The sequence below is a fragment of the Rhincodon typus genome, chromosome 7, assembly GCF_021869965.1.
Source record: "Rhincodon typus isolate 14 chromosome 7, sRhiTyp1.1, whole genome shotgun sequence".
Lineage (NCBI taxonomy): Eukaryota > Metazoa > Chordata > Chondrichthyes > Orectolobiformes > Rhincodontidae > Rhincodon > Rhincodon typus.
Window position 1 is genome coordinate 90,608,508 of NC_063338.1, and position 20,987 is coordinate 90,629,494.

At 41.6% G+C, this 20,987-nt stretch overlaps 1 protein-coding gene across 1 annotated transcript in view; it reads left to right on the top strand.

Moving 5' to 3' along the window:
• LOC109934822 (adenylate cyclase type 5-like) overlaps positions 1-20,987 on the top strand; it is a 102,989-nt gene that overhangs the window by 11,984 nt on the left and 70,018 nt on the right. The window contains exons 2-3 of the mRNA XM_048599265.1: positions 19,017-19,128; positions 19,847-19,974. Of these exons, the coding sequence (XP_048455222.1) occupies positions 19,017-19,128; positions 19,847-19,974 (240 nt within the window). The remainder of the gene's footprint in view (positions 1-19,016; positions 19,129-19,846; positions 19,975-20,987) is intronic.

Consider the following 20,987-nt stretch of genomic DNA (forward strand, 5'->3'; position numbering starts at 1 on the left):
TCCTGCTCCTCTGATGCTGCTTGGCCTGCTGTGTTCATCCAGCTCTATGCCTTGTTATCTCAAATTAAATTGAACTCCGTTTGCATGACAGGATAAATCACTGCTTTCACTTTTATTTCAAGAATCTTCTTGAGGTCAGTCCTTGAAGGAATGCATTTGCTGATTGTTTGCTGAATCATGGCAAAAATGTCATGATTCAAAAATGATCTCTTACTATAGGTAGAACCTATGCCTGAAACATACCTCAATGGGAATTGGGATTAAGCCCTGCGCTATTGACACTCATCTAAGCTAACCTATACCCCCACCCTCATTTCACACTTCTTTCTCGTTCTGCATTCCCCAACAAGAAAAATAAAGAACTGGAGTTTAAATGGCACCTTCATCATCTCAGAATGTCCTAATGCACATAAATGACTTGTGAAATGTGCTTACTGTTGTAAAGTGGGAAAAGCAATCAATTTGCACTCAACAAGCTCCCACAAACAGCAATACCACTAAAAGACCAAATGATTGCCAGATATAGACCTTACAAGTCAGTAAGATATTACAGGGCACTTCTTGGGAGCAAATTTGACACAGATCCATGTGAGGAGATATTAGGAAAGATGAACAGAGCTTGATCAAAGAGGTTATTACTAAGGTTGAAACATTGTTTACGAAGGAAGGTTGAACAGGTCAGGCCTGTATACATTGAATTTAGAAGAATGAGAAATGATCTCATTGAAATGTGTAAGACTCTGGGGGAACCTGAGGTGAATGTTGAAATAATGTTTCCCCTTGTGGGAGAGATTAGACCTATGGGACATAGTTTAAAAAGAAGGATTTGAGACAGAAATTAGAAAATTTTGTTTCCATCAGAGGAACAGTTGTCTGTGGAACTCTCTTCCCCAGAGAGCAGTGGAGGCAGAGTTGTTGAGTATTTTTAAGGCTGAATTGTATAGATTCCTGATTAACACAGGAGTCAGTGTGTAGGGGCTAGACAGGAAAGTTGAGTTGAAGCCACTATTAGATCAAATCTAATCTTACCAAAAGACAGAACAGGCTCGAGGGTTCCCTTTTGTGAGAGTTGCTTTTGTGTTGCACGAGCTGCATTCATTCAGGGAAGTGGGGAGTATTTCTTCACACTCCTGACTTGTGCCTCGTAGACGGTGGCCAGGCTGTGGGGAGTCAGGAGTTGACTTACTGAATTCCTAGACTCTGACCTGGTCTTGTAGCCACAGTATTTGTATGCTTGTTCCAGTTCAGTTTCTGAGTGTAGCTGATAGTGAAGGAATCAGCAATGTTGATTCCATTGAACATCAAGGAGGGATGTTTAGATTTCTTATTGTTGGAGGTGGCCATTGCCTGGCACTGGTTAATAGGACATTAGGCTGAATCAGATATTTGTGAGGAGAACTCTGCATAGTCGATGGGGCTGTTGTTGATTCCATTGTCAATGCCACATGGTCCTTCAGAAAAGCTTTCAGCTTTGTAGAGGCATGATACAATTGAGTGGTCAGCTTGGCTATTTCAGAAGGCATCCCCTTCTTGAATTGTGGAGGTAGTTGGTAAGGAAATATTTGCTGTCTCCTTCATATGACTCCTTCATGTGGCCCATGTACAACCTCAGGCCACATCAAAGGGCAGATAGAAGTTGTTATGACTCACTGGGACAGTGCATCGTAAATCACGCCCTGCAATTCCCAGAGTCATAACATATGTTAGCTTTCTTTTAAGGTAAGCACAATACCCCAATGTACCTGACCTTCAGATTAAAGTTGATAGAAAGCATGGACCGGGTTTCTATGCTAAACAAGAATTACTACTTATATTAAGTGATTCAACCATAGCTACAGGTAAACAGATATAATTCATTGCCATATAACAATACAAACTAAAACTCTAATTTCCTTATAAAGTCCCCTTTACACATACACTTGCACATGGATATGCACACAGCGAAAAACATTGGGAAAATAGATTATTTTAGTTTAAAAGATTTGGAAATGAGAATCTACTAATGACCATGAAACTATTGTCAATTGTCAGAAAAACCCATCTGGCTCACAAACGTCCATTGCGAATAAAATCAGCCATCCTCATCTGGTCTGGCCTACATGTGAACCCAGATTCATAGCAATGTGGTTGATCCTCAACTGCTTTCTGAAATGGCTTAGCAAGCCACTCTGTTCAAGGGAAGCTAGAGATGGGCAAAAAGCACTGACCAGCCATTGATGCTCAGGTCCCACGTGTGAATTTAAAAAAAAAGTAAGGTCACCTCTCATTTTCTGACCTCAATGCTTCTTTGATGGTGTCCATATCTGCCAGCAATCTTTACCTATGACATAATGGAAATTCAATGAATGCAGAAGCATTAAGCAGAAGTGAATTAAAGGGACAGTGCATCATTCTGCAAATAAGATCTCGAATGAATGGACAATACATAATTATATAAAAGCAAAATACTGCAGATGCTGGAAGTCTGAAATAAAAAACTGCTGGAGAAGCTCACCAAGTGTGGTACCATCTGTGGAGACAGAAAGAGAACAGATGTTTTGAGTCCAATATGACTTTTTTAGACTATGATAGAGTTCAATCCCCTTCATAATAAAGGAGGCGGTCTTATCTTGCAATGGGTAACATCTGTCCTCTGCACCAACAGCTCTGGTTCAAGTTGCAGTCCAGGGCTTGGGGTCCAGATACATCGCTCTTTGAAGTTGGAGTTGCAAGTTGACACAGTAACGAAGAAGGCTCTTGGTACCCTTGCCTTTATTGGTCAGCGCATTGACTATAGGAGCTGGGATGTCATGTTGCGGCTGTACAATTGCTAGGCCAATTTTGGAATACTGTGTTCAGTTCTGGTGTCCTTGCTGTAGCAAAGATGTTGTTAAACTTAAAAGGATGCATAAAAAATTTACAAGGATGTTGCAGGGACTGGAGGGTTTGAGCTATAGGGAGAGGCAGAACAGGCTGGGGTTATTTTCCCTGGAGCATCGGAGGCTGAGAGGTTTATAAAATCATGAGGGGCATGGATAGGGTGAATAGCCGAGGTTATTTTCCCAGGGTAGGGAAGTCCAAAACTAGAGAGCATAAGTTTAAGGTAAAAAGGAAAGGCATAAAAGGGACCTAAGGGGCAATGTTTTCACGCAGAGCGTGGTGCATGTATGGAATTTGCAGCCTGAGGAAGTTGTGGAGGCTGGTACAATTACAACATTTAAAAGGCATCTGGATGGGTACATGAATAGGAAGGGTTTAGAGGGATATGGGCCAAATACTGGCAGATGGAACTAGATTAGTTTAGGATATCTGGTCAGCATGGACAAGTTGGACTGTACTGTAAAACTCTGTGACTCTATGACTTGATGGATGCCGAAGGTGCCGTTCATGCAGCTAGTTTGGTTGTTGACCTGTAAATTGTTTCTGTGGCAGGTGGTAAAAGTAAGACTTTCCTGCTCAATAAGAAACAACAATAGCAGCAGTGGGACAGCCTTGCTGCAACAAAATGCTCCATGTGCAGGCTTTATCCTCATTCTATGACACTACTGCACATGTTTTATCAAACTCATAAGTCTCATGTTTTATCAAACTCAAACTCTTATAAAACCATAAGATATAGGAGTAGAAGCAGGCCATTCAACCCATCAAGTCTGCTCCATCATTCAGTGAGATCATGGCTGCTGTGATAATCCTCAACTCCACTTTCCTGCTTTTCCCTATAATCCTCAATTCCATTACTGATTAAAAATCTATCTATCTTGGCATTGAATGTACTTAACAACCCAACTTCGACAGCCTTTTGCAGTAAAGAATTCAAGAAATTCACTTCCCTCTGAGAGAAGAAATTCCTCCTCATCTTTGTTTTAAATGTGTGAGCCCTTATTCTGAAATACCCTTTGGTCCCGAACTCCCCCACATTTAAATAATTGAGAACATAATGAACTCAATTGTGACAGCACATGCTATATGGACATTAATGCAGAGTGCAGTAGACCTTTAATTTTTATTAAATTAGACTTTGTAATTCCTCCATTTGGAGAAATTGCTGCATTATTTGTGAGGCCTTACTTTGACTTTTTGTGTTCTCAATTTCTGCGCGAATGTTAATCACACTTATTTAATCTCTTTAGTGAAGAGTTTATGTTCCATTAAAGAAACACAATAATGCCCCCATTATGTAACTTGCAATTTCAGACATTTTCCTAATACAGTAACTTGGCCATTTTCTATATCCATTTTCATCTGTGATTTTATACAGCATTGGTCTACTGAATAACTGGACAATACATCTATGCTAATAAAGTGATTGATTCTGGTTATTTTACAATGAATAATGACTCCTTTTAAAGATTTTCATGCGTTATCATCCCCAAACCTGATTCTGGTGGAACTCTCAGATTCCTTCACTTTGTTCTGAGTCTTATTACTCTGAGACTGCACAAATGAAAGATTCTGCCACCAATACGTTCGCCACTGGTCTAAAACCTTTGTGACAATACAATGCCCTCTCTTTGATCCATATTATCATCATTTGCCACCGAATTTTCCATTTTGTGTTTTGTTTTAAATACTCAATTGTAACATCTTGGACAATATATGACATAATGGTATTTTAAATCACATTTCAAATAAGCAAAATTGACCACAGCCTGGAATATTCTAGGGTACAGACTTTTATTGTGAACCGCAAATTCTCTTCGCTTCTCAAAACTGTCAAAAACATTTCCTTCCTCATTTCTTTTCGTTAAAGTTCTTCTTTCATACTGTTGCCTACAACCTGTATCTAGATGGTCCCACTACTCAGTTAATATTGTGCCTGTATTTTGTCTCATATAGCCAATTCCTCTTTGCACCATGAATGCTGTTGGAGAGGAATGCTTTCCATGGAATTTATTTTTGCCAGTGCTCCTGACATTTTGCTCTAGCAGTGCGCAGAGCCTAGTGAAATACTGTTGTTATTCAGTAGGTCAACGCTGAATAAAATCATAGATGAGAATAGATTTGGAAAATGGAAATTTGCGATTTGACATTAGTCAAAACTAGAAGTCTATTTAAATTCAATACTGTGGCACAACCTAATAACTCAAGTGCCAGCATAGTTTGGAATTTCCAGAGGAAATTTCTGCAGTCTTGTATACAATCTACTGAATTCTACTATGTACTTTTCTATGCCTCGTAAGCTGTATTTCAATCATCTGTTTAAGCAACTTTATCCGTGCAAGTCCATGTCAAAACTTTCATCCATGTCCAAATCATGAGGTTCTAATTCTGAAAAATTCGGTTACTTAACTTGCTTTTGTGTGATAGTGGAAGTGCCAAGGACGTTATTTGTTTCTTCTTTACCTAAAGAAATAACCCAGATCCATGTGGCTCATTCTTCCATAGGTCATAAGGTTCACATTTAGAAAACAAGCTGGGTAATCACAGCCTGGTAGTTTACATTTAGATTCATCTTGCTGAAGTTATCTCCAAATCACTGTTTGGTTAGAATATGGCTTAATTTTCTCTTTGACTTACAAACAGCTTCTGACCTCTTTAATGTGCTTAATTTATAACATCTTCAGCTACGACTATTAAATACCAAAGGTTAAAATGTGGATTAGACAGAGTCCAGTCACATATTTTTCCAGTCAAGAGTCTAATTTCCACTCACATAGCACAAACTCCAATTACCCATTTCACTTTGCATTCACCCAGTATTGTGCTCACTCTGGTATCCCTTAGTTAACATCACATGTTCACTGAGTTCCATTTGGTTTCAGATATTCCTCCCAGACACCACTACATAGTAATCCTGAGTTCAGTTCAGCAATGCTCTGGGGACGCGAGTTCAAATCTCACCCTAGCAGCTGGAATTTAAATAAAATTTAAAATTCTGACATATAAAAATCTGTAACAGTGACTATGACAACTACCATCGACTGTTGTGAAAACCAACCTGGTTTACTAATGTCCTTTAGGGAAGGAAATATGCTGTCCTTACTCAGTCTGACCTACATGTGACTCCAGACCCTCAGTGACATGGTTGACTGTCAACTGCCATCTGAAATGATCTGACAAGCCATTCAAGCCTTGCCAGCAAGACCCACATTCCATGAAAGAATAAAAACAAATGATTGTGCATTACAGTGAGACCAAGGAACTTTGGGATGCATTTCCAGATCACGTACTGCTTCTCTTTCCAGTCCAACCACCAGTTTTGTGGGGGAGCAGCACTTTGCTTGAATGAGAGGGCTTCCCCTTTCTTTGGTGTGCCTCATACCCATCTCTATTCTCATCCCTTCAGGGTACAACGTTGGGACATAGAGGACTGTGATTGCACTGAAGAGGGTGCAGAAGAGATTTACTAGGAGTTGCCTGGGCTGGCGAGTTTAAATTATGAATAGAGATTGGTTAGACTGGGTTGTTTTCCTTGGAACTGGGTACATGGTGGGAGGACATAACTGAGATAGAGAAAATTACAAAGCACATAGATAGGGTAGACAGAAAGGAGTTTTTCAACTTGGAGGGATGAATGACTGGAGACATAGATTTAAGGTAAGGGGCAAAGGGCAAGAGATCTAGGGGAGATGTGAGGAAATTAGCAGTATTTAAGAAGCACCTGGACAAATACATGAATAGGGAGGGAATAGAGGGATACGGATCCTGTAAGTGAAGATGGTTTTAGTATGAAAGGGCAAATTGTGTCACCGCAGGCCGAAGGATCTGTTCCTGTGCTGTATTGTTCTTTGTTTTTTGTTCTAAAAATATTTTCATAGAAAGCGTGGTGGGCATCTAGAACTCACTGCTTGTAATGTAGAGGTAGAATCTCTGATAACATTTAAGAAGTATTTAGGCACACAAAACTATGTGTCAAGTGCTGGAAATTGGGATTAGTATAGTTGGGTGGTTGTTTTTAACCAACACAGACTCAATGGGCCAAAAAGGCCTTTTTTTCTGTGCTGTATCCTCTAGTGTAACTGGGATTCATTTTGCACCCGTGCAGTTGGAATGAATATCATGCTGATTCACTTCCTGCACTGGGAGTCTGCCAGAGACATAATGGGCGTGATTACTAAGTGGTTTGGAGGATGTCAATCATTTATGATCACAAGACTCACACAGATGAAGAAGGACCTTTGTCCCACCGTTACACATCTATCCAGAAAGCAATTCTTAAATGGTTTTAAAACTTTTGCTTTGCTGACCTGACTTATTTTGAGTCGAAGGCTTTCCTGACTTCAGTCCAAAATTTGCCTTTTCACTGCTGCATCCATTTGTCCTGTTCTCACTATTTTAATGTGTTGACAGAAATATTCCTGGTGATTGGTTCCTTCAGAGGCCTATTTAAAGATGCTTCATTTTTTATTCATTCTTGAGACTTAAATGGTGCAAAGCCAGCATTCATTGCTTGTCCCTAATTGCCCTGGAGAGAATGTTGGTAAATTCCTGTGAGGAATGAGTGTCTCTTGACAAGAAGGCTTATTTTTTGATGTGGAAAGATTGACTTGACAGTGTCCATGAACCTCTTATATTAACTCAATTCATCAGATTGGATTCCATTTTTGAATTATATTCATTCATGGGATGTGGGCGTCATTGAACAGGCCAGTATTTGTTACCCATTTAAGTTAAGTGTCAACTACATTGCTGTGGGTCTGGGATCAATAATTAGCCAGACCAAATAAGGATGGAATTTTCCTTCCCTAAATGACATTAGTGAACCTGATGGCTTCTTCCCAACAATCAACAACTATTTCACGGTCACCATTAAACTCCTAATTCCAGATATTTATTAAATTTAAATTCTACCATATTCCATGGCAGGATTCAAATTCAAGTCGCCAGAATGTTGCCAGGATCTCTGGATTAATAGCCTTGCAATACCATTAGGTCATCACCTCCCATGAGGAGATTGTTGCAAAGTCTCATTCTGGTACAAGGTTCCACACTGTAGAACCCAATGAAGCAGACTGATGTGTTCATGGGATTGAACTGAAATATTTAGGTTTTCAGGATTGATAGGCATCGCTTCCTAAATTATGACATAGCGTAGATAACTTTCTGTTATTTCATTCATGCCCCACATTTGCATTGCCATGTGTTTGGAGAGGCACTGCTTTGAGGCAAGGAGCTGAAATAATTAGTTTTATCTTTTGGTAGCAGTCTTTTCTTTCTGCCTGAAGGACTACATCCAGCCTTGAATAAGTAATCTAGGATAGCCTTCCAACATAGTAGAATCGTAGTATCATAGAATGGTTGAAGCTTGGAAGGAGCCATTCTGCCTGTCTTGTCTGTGCTGGCCCTATCAAGGAACAATCCACCTAGGGTCACTTCTCTGCTTTCTCCTTGTAGTTCTGTAAATTTTTCATTTTAAAATAATGATCTGTTTCCTTATTGATTGAACGTGCCTCTCACACTCTCAGGCAGTGCACTGCAGATCCCAACCATCTGAATGAAATAGTTTTGCCAAATGGCTCAATTGCACCTTTTGCCAGTCTCCTTAAATCTGTGCCATTCCTCTCCAGAGGAATAACAATATCTCCCTTTCCACTCCATCCAGAACCCTCATGAACAACTTGATTAAATTTCTTCAGAGATTTTAACCCCACTGCGAAGCCTCTTCTAAGGATGCCTAACCTGAAGAAGTTACCCTCCTCCCTCCGGACAAACCCCAAGGGATCTCTCTCCCACTGCAACTCTCTCGAGGATGAAGGGTCTAGGCCCGAAACGTCAGCCTCTCTGCTCCTATGATGCTGCTTGTCCTGCTGTGTTCATCCAGCCCTGCACCTTGTTGTCTCTTGATTAAATTTCTTATTAACTTTCTCTTCTCCATGGAGAACAGTCTTGACTTCTACAATCTATCTATGTAATTGAAATTCCTAATTCCTGGAGCCAAACTCATGAATGGAAATAAATAAGAGCACAGAACCAAATGCAGTACTCCAGTTGAAGCCAAACCAGTGTTTCATTAATACAGCATAGTACGAGTCATTCAGCCCACTATGCTTCAATTGGTTCCACTCCACTGTTCTTCCTGTACAGGCCTACAAAATTTTTCCTTTCCAAGTAGTTTTGAAAATGTCTATTGAATCTGCTTCAGACAGTTCTTTCCAGATCATGGCAACTCAATGTGCAAAGAATTACACTGATAGTCAACTTAAGATTGTCAGTCCAGCTTGAAATGGCCTGAAAACTCCATTTATCAATACATCAAGCCCTGTTCTCTACCGATAGACATAACACATACAGGTGCTGAACCTGTTTCAACTCAACAAAATAGATGGTCAGTTCATTTTTCAGGGCACTGACTCGACCAATCAGAATCAACTGCCTGGTTCGAAATTTAAACAAAGCTTGACAGTTAATTGTCAATTGTCATTAACTGGTGCATGTTCAATGGCAATGCCTTTACCAGTCAGATTTAACTGGCTGAGTGTTGGTTCTCTGCTTGAACTGATATTCTTGCAAATTTTCCTGATGAATACAAGACAAAAAGTTTCAACAAAATACATTAAGATTCAGCAGTAGCCAAATTGATCTCATGTCGATTGGCATTTGTGGAAAAGGGTTCCAATCTTTTTCAATAAATTCTGTATTCGTTGCTAAAAGGTCCTGCCCCACAGCCCCAAAGACAGTGCCCCTTATTCCTACACATTCCATTTGGCTGAAATAGTTTCTCTCTGTCTTTACGCTATGCATTTCCCCTTAATAGCTTGTAAAATTTGACTAAGCCATCCCTTAACCTTTTAACTAGCAATACAAAATTAGTTTGTGTAATCTCTCGTTGTACATTGGCAAGTGTACTTTGCAATCTCTCCACTTGGTTGGTACATCGCAACAATGGCCTGGTACGCAAATCGTCTAATCGTGCTGATCAGCAACAGTTCCAATTGCCAGAGTGATGCCAAGAAGGGATTTGAACACACATGCACTGTATGATCCCTATTCATCATTGTTATCCATGCCTGCTCTGCTGAATCCAGGTTGATGGCTTCCAATGTCAGGCTTTTTTTTTGTTTTCAACTCTCCTTTGCATTTCGAAACATGCAGTAGCTAAATAATAGGTGTTTGTATTCAACTCGTTCAGCAGTTCCCACATACTGTGTGTCTCTGAGGTGATAATTGCTCAATGATGTGAAAGTGTTTGCTCATAGTGTGATGTAGCATCGAGTATGAATAAGCAGTAATTAGGATCGCCAGTGGTGAAATTCCAATGAGATGTCATTTGTCAGGACAAAAGGTGCAGGTTGAGTGCCAGAGTAAAGGATGGAGTAGTGAAAAAGATGGAAATTTGTGTCTTGATTCATAAGGATGCTGGTCATTCTAAACTTCCAGGATCGGCCTAGAGTATTGATTCCCAAACATGGTACCACCTTGATCCCGTTTTGAAGTTTAAAATTACTGTGACCCCCTCAGTGAGAGGGGGTACAGTGAGAGCAGGGGATGTCTTGCTGCAATTGTACAGGGTCTTGGTGAGACCAAACCTGGAGTATTGGGTCATTTTGGTCACCTTATCTGAGGAAGGCTATTCTGGCTATGAAAGTTTACCTGACTAATTTCTGGGATGGCAGGACTAATGTATGAAAAGAAACTGGTTCGGTTATGACTGTATTCACTGGCGTTTAGAAGACTGAGGAGGGTATTTCATAGAAACCTATAAAATTCTAACAGGACTAGACAGGGTAAACACAGAAAGGATGTTCCCAATGAATTATGGGAAGTTAGGGAAGAAATTACAGGGCCCCTGGCAGATATATTTGTGCCATCTACAGCCACAGGTGAGGTGCTGGAAGACTGGAGGATAGCTAATGTTGTGCCTTTATTTAAGAAAGGCTGTAAGGAGAAACTTGGAACAATAGACCTATTGAGTCTGTCGTCATTGGTGGGTACATTGTTAGAGTGGATTCTGAGAGATAGGATTTACATGCACTTGGAGCCGCAAGGACTGATTATCGATAGTCAGCATGGGTTCATGCATGAGAAATTGTGTCCCACAAGCTTTATTGAGTTTTTTGAGAACGTAACCAAGAAGATTGATAAGGGCAGAGATGGACTTTAGTAAAGCATTTGACAAGATTCCGCATGGGTAGACTAATTAGTAAAGTTTGATCATATGGGATCCAGGGAGAGCTAGCTAATTGGATCCAAAATTGGCTTGATGGTGGGAGTCAGAGGGTGATGGTGGAGGGTTGTTTATTGGACTGGAGGCCTGTGTGATCGGTGGTGTGCCACAGGGATCAGTGCTGGGTCCACTTTTGTTTGAAATTTGTATAAATGATTTGGATGAGAATTTAGGAGTTAGTAAGTTTGCGGGTGACACCAAAATTGGTGGCATAGTCGACAGTGAGGAAGGTTATCTAAGGTTACAAAGTTATTGTGATCAATTGGGCCACTGGGCTGAGGAGTGGCAGATGGAGTTTAATTTGGATATTACATTTTGGTAAAACAAACATGGATAGAACTTATATAGTTAATGCTATAGTAATGGGTAGTGTTGTTGAACAGAGAGACCTAGGGTTTCAGCTACATAGTTCTTTGAAAATTGCATCACAGGTAGACAGGATGGTTAAGAACACCTATAGCATGCTTGCATTCATTGCTCAGACTACTAAGTATAGGAGTTGGGATGTCATGTTGAGCTTGTACAAGATGTTGGTGAGGCCACTTTTGGAATACTGTGTACATTTCTGGTCACGCTGCTATGAGAAGGATATAACTAAATTGAAGAGGGTTCAGAAAAGATTTATCAGGATGTTGCCAGGACTGAAGGGCATGAGTTATTAGAATAAGCTGGATAGGCTGGGACTTTTTCACTGGAGCATAGGAGGATGAGGGGTTTATAAAATCATGAGGGGCATAAATAAGGTGAATAACAAATGTCTTTTCCCTACGTTAGTTCAAAACTAGGGGGCATATTTTTAAGGTGAGAGGAGAAAGATTTAAAAGGAATCTAAGGAGCAGCTTTTTTTCACACAGAGGGTGGTTCATATGTCGAATGAATTGCCAGAGGAAGCGGTAGATGCAGGTACAGTTGCAACATTTGGATAGGTACGTGAATAGGAAAGATTTAGAGTGATATGGGGTGAAATGCAGGCAAATGGGCCTAGTTTAGTTGGGGTGGCAACTAACTTGGTCGGCAAGGACAAGATGGACTGAAGGGTCTGTTTCCGTGCTCTGTGACTGAATGAGTAGGGAGTACAGAACCAGAGGCTACAGTTTTAAGTATATAGGTTAGACCATTTAGGACTGAGGTGAGGAGAAATTTCTTCACGCATAGAGTGGTAAGCCTGTAGAATTCTCTGCCGCAGACAGTGGTTCTAACAATATTGAATGTTTTCAAGAAGGGGTTAGATATATTTCTTAGGGTTGAAGGATATGGGGAGAAAATGGGAACAGGATATTGGGTTGATATGGATCAGCCATGATCATATTGAATAGCTCAAAGGGCTGAATGACTTCCTCCTGTTCCTGATTTTTATGTTTCAATGAGACTTGAGAGACCAAGAGTTGAGCCTGTAGAAGTGGTGGAGAGAGGGAAGGCTGATCTGGTGGAGCAGGAACATAGCCGTTATAATTCAGTCAGAGCCTGATCACAGTCTTTGCTGCCTTCAAACTTGAGACCCCAGAGCTTAAGCTCATGACCCTACTTGGGGTCCTAACACCCAATTTGAAAGGCCCTGTCTTAGAGTCTATGGGAAAGATTCATCTTCTGAACCCAGCCTCCAGAAACCCTTGAGAAAAATACATTTTGCCATTGAAGACAAATTTGTGTTTAATTTTTTTGTATGCCAGCGTGAAAAATGTTGGGGGAGAGCGAAAAAGACTGTTGGACTGTGAATGAACGGTCATCCAACTGAGTAACCCAAATTCTGTTTGCTTTCTGATTGGCTGCAGGAAGGTGGTATGTTGTGAGATAGATTTGTTAGGTGACCAGTGGTGAGTGAGTGGATGTGGGGCATTTGGGGACCAGAGAGTCATGTTACAATACCTCCACAACCTGAGTTAGTGACCCTAGTTATCACGGCAGGCAAGCCCACTCCACTCGGGACCTCATCAAACCAAAGAGTGGGAAAGGATAATTCCCTCACATCTACAGCAAGGCCTCAATCTAGATTGCATCCAGCGGGCATTCCTTCAGATCCTCAAAGGAAAAGAAAGGCTCATATTTGCATTGTGTCTTCCACAATGTCCCAAAATTGATGAAGTCCTTTTGAAGCAAAGTTACTGTTCTAACATAGTAGCTAATTTGCCCACAACAAGCCCTCACAAACAAGCAGAAGATCATGAATATGAGATAACAAGGTGTAGAGCTGGATGGACACAGCAGGCCAAGCAGCATCAGAGGAGCAGGAAAGCTGACGTTTCGGGTCTGGACCCTTCTTCAGAAATGCTGCCTGCTCCTCTGATGCTGCTTGGCCTGCTGTGTTCATCCAGCTCTACACATTGTTAAATCAGATTATCCAGCATCGGCAGTTCCTACTATCTCAGAAGATCATGAAGATCTCTTTTAGGCATTGGTGAGACACTGGGGATGTCTTATTGAAACATATAAAATCCTGAGAGGACTTGATAGGGTGGATGCTGAAAGGATGTCTTATTTTGTGGGAAGAACTAGGGTCTTAGTTTAAAAACCAGGGGTCTTCTATTTTAGACAGAGATTTCTTTCTCACACAGGGTCATTCGTGACTATGGTACTCTCTACCCCAGACAGATCCATTCTTGACTAACAAGTAAGTCAAAACATTTTGGGGGTGGACTGGAAAGTGGAATTGAAGCCATAATCAGATCAGCCATGGTCTGATTTGATGGTGAAGTTCTTTTATAGAATCACAGAATTGTTACAGTGCACGAGGCCATTCGGCTCACTGTACATGCACCAGTTCTCGTATTATCTGATATCTTATCCCATAACCATGTACACCATTTCTATCCAAATAATCATCCAATGCCCTCTTGAATGCCTTAATTGAAACTGCCTTCACCGCATCTCCAGGTAATTTATTCCACACTCTAACTCCTTGTTGGGTGAAATAGTTTTTTTCTCACATCACCCTTGCTTCATTTGCACATCATTTTAAATCCATGCCCCCTCATTCTTTTGTCATTTATGTGGGAGCAGTTTCTCTCTGTCTCCTATATCCTGTCTGCTCATGATTTTGAAAACCTCTATCAAAGCCCTTCTCAGCCTTCTTCTCCCTAAGGAAAACAGTCCCAACTTCTTCAATCTATTCTAACTGCAGTTTCTTGTTCCTGGAACCATTCTTCTGTACTCTCTCCAATGCCTTCACGTTGTTTCTATATTGTGACACCCACAACTGTACACAATACTCCAGCTGAGGTCTTAACAAGAATCTAGTACAAATTCAAAATCACCTCCTTGCTTTTATACTCCATGCCGTAATAAATAAAGCTGAGCAAACTATGCTTTATTAACTGCTGTCTCTACCTGTCCTGCCACCTTCAATAATCTGTGCACATAGATATCCATGTGTGAAGAAACTGAATGGCCTATTCTTGCTCTTAATTTGTTTATTTGAAGAATATCACTGATCTTTTAGAAGTAGTGCCAAGGTGATCTTTTACATCCACGTGGGAGGGCAAACTGAGCATCATTTTACATCTGACAGGCAAGGCTGTGTCTCCAACAGTTCAGCATTTCCTCAGATTGCCTCAGTGCAACATCCCTGACCAGCAATCTTCCTCAAGTGAACAAGTATGGAATTAACCAGAAAAAAATTAATTCAGAGTTATTTATATCGAAATGAGGCAGGGGAATGGTGTGGGAATTTATTATCCTGACAGTCCATATAAACTCAGATCAGTCAAAACAGGAAGATCCTTATGTGTTTAAAGTTGATATGCGTGTATGACTATTTTGTTTACTGATGTGAATAGACTATAACAGTGCTGTACCCTGGATAATCGTTAAAAGCATTTGGTCTTAGCATTAGGCTGTATGTGTTGATACTTGTTTTTGTTTTATTACATTTTTGGGTGTCCGTGATACTCTTGCTGCTGAGCAGTGACAGATATAGACAACTAATGACACTGTGCAGAAATCTTAATGTTCGTAGGTTTCTGGACAAACAGAGCTTGTGTTTATTCAGTCCAAACGTGCTCACCACTCCTCCCACCCTCCTCCAATTCCTCAGAACTTACTCTGCTCACTCTCTCACCCTACCCCTCTTTCCTCACCCTCTCCCAGTCCTTCTCCTCCTGTCCCCCACCCACTTGCTGTCTGTCCCTTTCTACACACTGCCGTCCCCCATCACCTGATCCACTCCACTCCCTTTGCTCTCCTTAGTCCTCCCTAGACCTTCCCCACCCACATGCACTTTCCTCCATTTGTCCCCCCATTGTCCCAACCATGCACAACTCTGTCACATTCTCCATTCTCTCCTCCATTCCCCATACTATCTCCCACTCCCACCTCTCTCTTCCACTCTCTACCACTCACCCAAACTCTCCCTGTTTTTCCTATCTTTTCCTGCTCTGTCATTGCCCCACCAGATACCATTTTACCCCTTCCTCACTCCCATCATGCCCTCCCTGGTCACCCCTCCCTGCAGTCACTCACCTCCCTTGTTCTTGACAAACCCTCTTCCTCTTCCCTCCCCTCCCCTGCTCTCTCTTGCCCATCTAACCTTTTCCATCCTCCACAGCTCTTCCCCACCCTATTCGTCTTCTTTGCTTTTCTCGACTGCATGAGGAAGATGGAATTTTTAAGAGTATTTTTCTTTGCCTCATTTTTCTTTCTGTCATTTAGCTTCTTCCAGGAGGTTATTTGGCAGTCTGGGGGGTAGGAAGCTGAACAATGAGAGGGTGGGAGAAAGTGTTTAATCTTGATGCTGTTGCCATGCCATTCTCATATGACCTGGACAACCGTACTCCTTGCAGTGATGGTTTGACAATAGCAATGAATTTGCATTTCTCTTATCACCTTTCAAAACCTAGGATGTCCTAAACGATTTTGTAGCTGGAAACTATGACGTCAGTCAGGATCGCAGTTTGAAATCTTATTAAAAAGATGGCACCTGTAGCAGTACAGTACATAATTGCTGGATTAGGAACTTTGACTTTGCATCCCCTGTTCACAAGTCCAGCAGTACCAGGGACAAATTAAGTAAGTAATTCAAGACTCTTAAACGATTCATAGAAACAGGAACATAAGAAGACATTTTGACCCTTCGAGCTTTTCCTACCAAAGGCCTTTGACAAGGTGCTGCACGGGATGCTGCGAAATAAGATAAGAGTCCATGGTGTTAGGAGCAAGGTACTGGCACAGATAGAGCGTTGACTGGCTGGCAGAAGGCAGAGAGTAGGGATAGAAGTGTCTTTTCCAGATGGCAGATTTCGACCATGGCTATGGCGACTATTCACATTGTACATTAATAATCTGGACGAAGGAACTGAGAGTATTGTTGCTAAGTTTGTAGATGACACAAAGAAAGGTGAAGGGACAGGTTATGTTGCAGAAGCAGGGAAGCTGCAGAAGGATTTTGACAGACTAGGAGAGGGTCAAAGAATTGACAGATGGAATACAATGTGGAAAAATGTAAAGTTATGCACTTTGGTGGGAAGCATAGAGACATAGACTATGTTTTAACTGGGGAATGGCTTCGGAGATCTGAAGTACAAAGGAACTTAGGAGTTCTAGTTCAGGATTCTCTTAAGGTTAACGTGCAGATTCAGTTGGCCTTTAGGATGACAAAAGCAATGTTAGCATTCCTTTAAAGAGGGCTAGAATACAACAGCAGGCATGTATTTTTGAGGTTTTATAAGGCTCTGGTCAGCCTGCATTTGGAATATTGTGAGAGGTTTCGGGCCCAGTTTCTAAGGAAGGATGTACTGGTGTTGCAGGGGGTCGAGAGGAGGTTTACAAGAATGATCCTGGGGATGAAGGCTTGTCACATGAGCAGCTGTGGAGGATTCTGGGTCTATACTTGATGGAGTTTAGAAGGACGAAGGGGGATTTCGTTGAAGCTTACAGAATATGAAAGGCCTGGATACAGTGGATGTGGAGAAGAAGTTTCCACTAATAGGAGAGACTAGGGCCAAGGGCACGGATTTGGAGTGAAGGAACAGCCCTTTAGAACTGAGATGAAGAGGAATTTCTTCAGTTGGAGTGTGGAACTCATTGCTGCAGAAGATTGTGGAGACCAAGTCATTGAGTGTATTTAAGACAGAGATAGATAGGCTTTTGAGTAGTAGGAGTATCAGTGGGAAGAAAGCAGGAAAATGGGGTTGAGAAACATTTCAATCATGATTGAATGGTGCAGCAAACTCAATGGGCCAAATAATTTAATTCTGTTCTGATACCTTATGATCTTATGACATGATTGATCATCCAACTCAATACCTTCTCCTCACTTTCTCCCCATACCCTTTGATCCCTTTAACTCTAAGAATTATAGCTGACATCTTCTTGCAACTGTTCAATGTTTTGGCCTCAGCCACCTTCTGTCATAGAGAATTCTACAAGCTCACCACCCACTAGATGAAGAAATTTTTCCTCATCTCAATCCTAAATGGCCTATCTCTTATTCTAAGGATGATCCTGATAGATTGATTGATTGATTTATTGTCACGTGTACTGAAATACTGTGAAAAGCTTTGTTTACAAGTGGTACAAGCAGATCATAGTAAGCAAAGGATGTACAGATCAAAAAGACTTAGATAGAGGCATATGGGTTGCATTGCACAGGGCGTGCACTAGGCAAGATCAACGTTAGTAAAATCAGCGTTATTTGAGGCTAGAGATGATGTTGGCAGCCTTTCCATGGCAGCGAGCCATTTAAATGGAGTCTATGGATGGAATGTTGGCTTCCGTGATGGTCTGGGCTGTGCACACCATCTTCTGTAGTTTCTTACGGTCCTGGGCGGGGCAGTTGCCATTCCAGGCCGTTATGCATCCGGACAGTATGCTTTCAATGGTGCATCTGTAGAAGTTGGTGAGGGGACCTTATGGACATGCCAGTATTATTCTGAAGAAGAGCCGGGGATAATCCTGGAGTCCTATGCAATATTTATTCCTCAATTAACATCACTGCAACGTATTATCTGGTTGTTAATAGTTTAAAAGAACTTGTTGTGTACAAACCAGTGCAACATTCCTTACATTTCAGCAATGACCGGACTTCAAAAGTACTTCACTTACTGTCAAGTGTTTTGAAATTCTGAGGTTGTGAAAGGTGCTCTAGAAATGCAGTCCTCAGCCACATAAATACAGTGGCTCCAAGAACAAGTCAGAAGCTAGGAATTCCTGCAGCAAGCAAAACACCTCCTGACTCCTCAAAGCTGGTCAAGTGCCTGCAAGGCATAAGTTATGGGTGTGACAGAATACCCCCACTTCACTGGATGGGTGCAGCTCCATCAACACTCAAGAAGTTTGACACCATCCTCAAGAAGCCTGCTTGATTGGAATCACTTCTACAAACTTCCACTACCTCTATCATTGATGGCCAGTAGCAGCAGTATGCACCGTCTACAAGTTAGACTGCAGAAATTCACCAAAGATCCTTAGACAGCACTTTCCTAACCCATAACCACCACCACCTAGAAAGACAAAGGCAGAAGATACATGGGAACGCACTACCTGCAAGTTCCTCTCCAAACCTCTCACTATCCTGACTTGGAAATATATTACTGTTCCTTGAGTGTCACTGGGTCAGAACCTTGAAAATCCGAACCTAATTGCACAGTCGGTCTCCTTAGAGCTAAAGGACTGTAGTGGTTCAAGAAGGCAGCTCACCACCACCTTCTCAAGGCACATTGGCCCATTCAGTAAAGCCTGGACCCCTTGAACGAAGAAAGAATGTTGTTTCTTACCTTCTTTTTTAGTGATCACTATTTGTAACTAGGCTGCTCCTTGGCTGTTTAAAAGATTAAAATTGCCTGACATGACCGATAAGAGATTCACATTACTGCTGCGCAGATGATTTGCTTGGTTGTTTAGGATCATTTCATGTACTTTAAACCTCTTCATTATCCTTTATATGTCAGCTGTTCTACAATTAAAATGTTTTCCTTCTTTACCCCCTATTTGTCTGTTCCAGCATCCTCTTTGCAGATATTGAAGGATTCACCAGTTTGGCCTCGCAGTGCACGGCTCAGGAACTGGTCATGACACTCAACGAACTCTTCGCCAGATTTGACAAGCTTGCATCGGTAAATGCGCACTGCCTGGGATGACTTTATGTTATGTGTTGTCCCATCGCGCTGTTGTATCTTCCATAGTTATTTTGGCAGCCACAAGACTCATAGGACTTAGGAATCAGGAGCAGGAGTAGGCCATTCGGGCCCTTGAGCCTGCTCTGCTATTTGATACAATCGTGGCTAATCTGATTGTGGCCATGGCAACATTTTTCTGACTGTCCCTTCCATCCATTAACCTTGGTTACCCTGTCAAACAAAAGTCATGTAACTCAGCTTTGAATATCATCAATGACCCAGCCTCGGCTGCTTTCGAGGGAAGAGAATGCCAAAAACTTTATGAGAGAAGAAATTTTTCCTCTTCTCCATCTCAAAAGGGAGACCCCTTATCTTTAAGCTATACCCCCTATTTTGAGGCTCCCCCATGAAGAAATATCGTCTCAACACCTGCTCTGTCAAACCCCTTTGGAATATGCTATGTTCCAATCAGGTGACCTTTTATTCTGGTAAACTCCAATGAGTGGGGGCTCATCCTTTCCTCATAAGATAAATCCCTTCATCCCAGAAGTCAAGACAAATTTCTCTGATTGCTTCCAATGCAAGTGTATCCCTCCTTAAGTAAGGTGACCAAAACTAAGTTAACAAAAACACTATCTGCAATCATGAAGTTGTTCCTTCTCCAGCAGTCTTTAGCTTACTTATTTTGTTTCTCTCTCTCTTGTTACCTTCTCAGGAGAACCACTGCCTGCGTATTAAGATCCTGGGTGATTGCTATTACTGTGTTTCGGGACTACCTGAAGCTCGAGCAGATCATGCACACTGTTGTGTCGAAATGGGGGTGGATATGATTGAGGCCATTTCGTAAGTAACTGTTCACCTTAATCGTGTACCACTTTGCTGCGTGGGAGGTGTTCATTTCTTTCTCTGTGACTTAATGAATAACTACCGGTATAGGAGGTAAACAGGAGTTTTGAGGCTGTTGCTAGCAGATGAATGGTGAACTTCTGACAGCAGTAAGAGACTAAATACTTGCCCAGATACTTTATAACCCCACATCTGAAGAATGCATTTGTTTTCTTTTATGACGATAAGACCCATAAGACATAGGAGCAGAAGTAGGCCATTCAGCCCATCCAATCTGCTCCGCTTTTCAATGAGATCATGGCTGATCTGATGATTCTCAAATCCACATTAGTGCCTTTTACGATAGCCTTTGATTTCCTTACTGATTAAAAATCTATCCATTACAGCCTTGAATAAACTTAACAACTCAGCTTCACTAGCCCTCTGCAGTGAAGAATTTCAGATTCACAAGCCTCTAAGAGAAGAAATTCATCCTCTTAAAAAATAGAAATTCTTTCTCTTCCCTGTCTTAAATGTATGACCCCGTGTTGAGGTTGGTTGGCTCGCCGAGCTGATTTCTTGTTTCGCAGACGTTTTGTTACCATGCTGGGTAACATCCTCAGTGCAGCCTCCGATGAAGCGTCGGTGTGTTTTCCCACCTGGTTTTTAAACTCTGGGGTCCGTTGAGATGGATTGCCTCACTTCCGGTTTTCCTTCGTAGTGGAATGTATATGGGGTCGAGTTCAATATGTTTATTAATAGCATGCTTTGTGGAGTGCCAGGCTTCTAGGAATTCTCGTGCCTGTCTCTGCCTAGCCTGTCCCAGGATTTTGGTGTTGTTCCAGTCGAAGTGGTGGTTCTCCTTGTCCATGTGGATTGAGATGAGTGAGTATTGGTCGTGTCTTTTTGTAGCCATTTGGTGTTCATGTACTCTTGTTGTTAGTTTCCTTCCTGTTTGTCCGATGTAATGTTTCCCGCAGTCTCGGCAGGGGGACCTTGGGACACTCATTGTATTCACTCATGGTACTTGG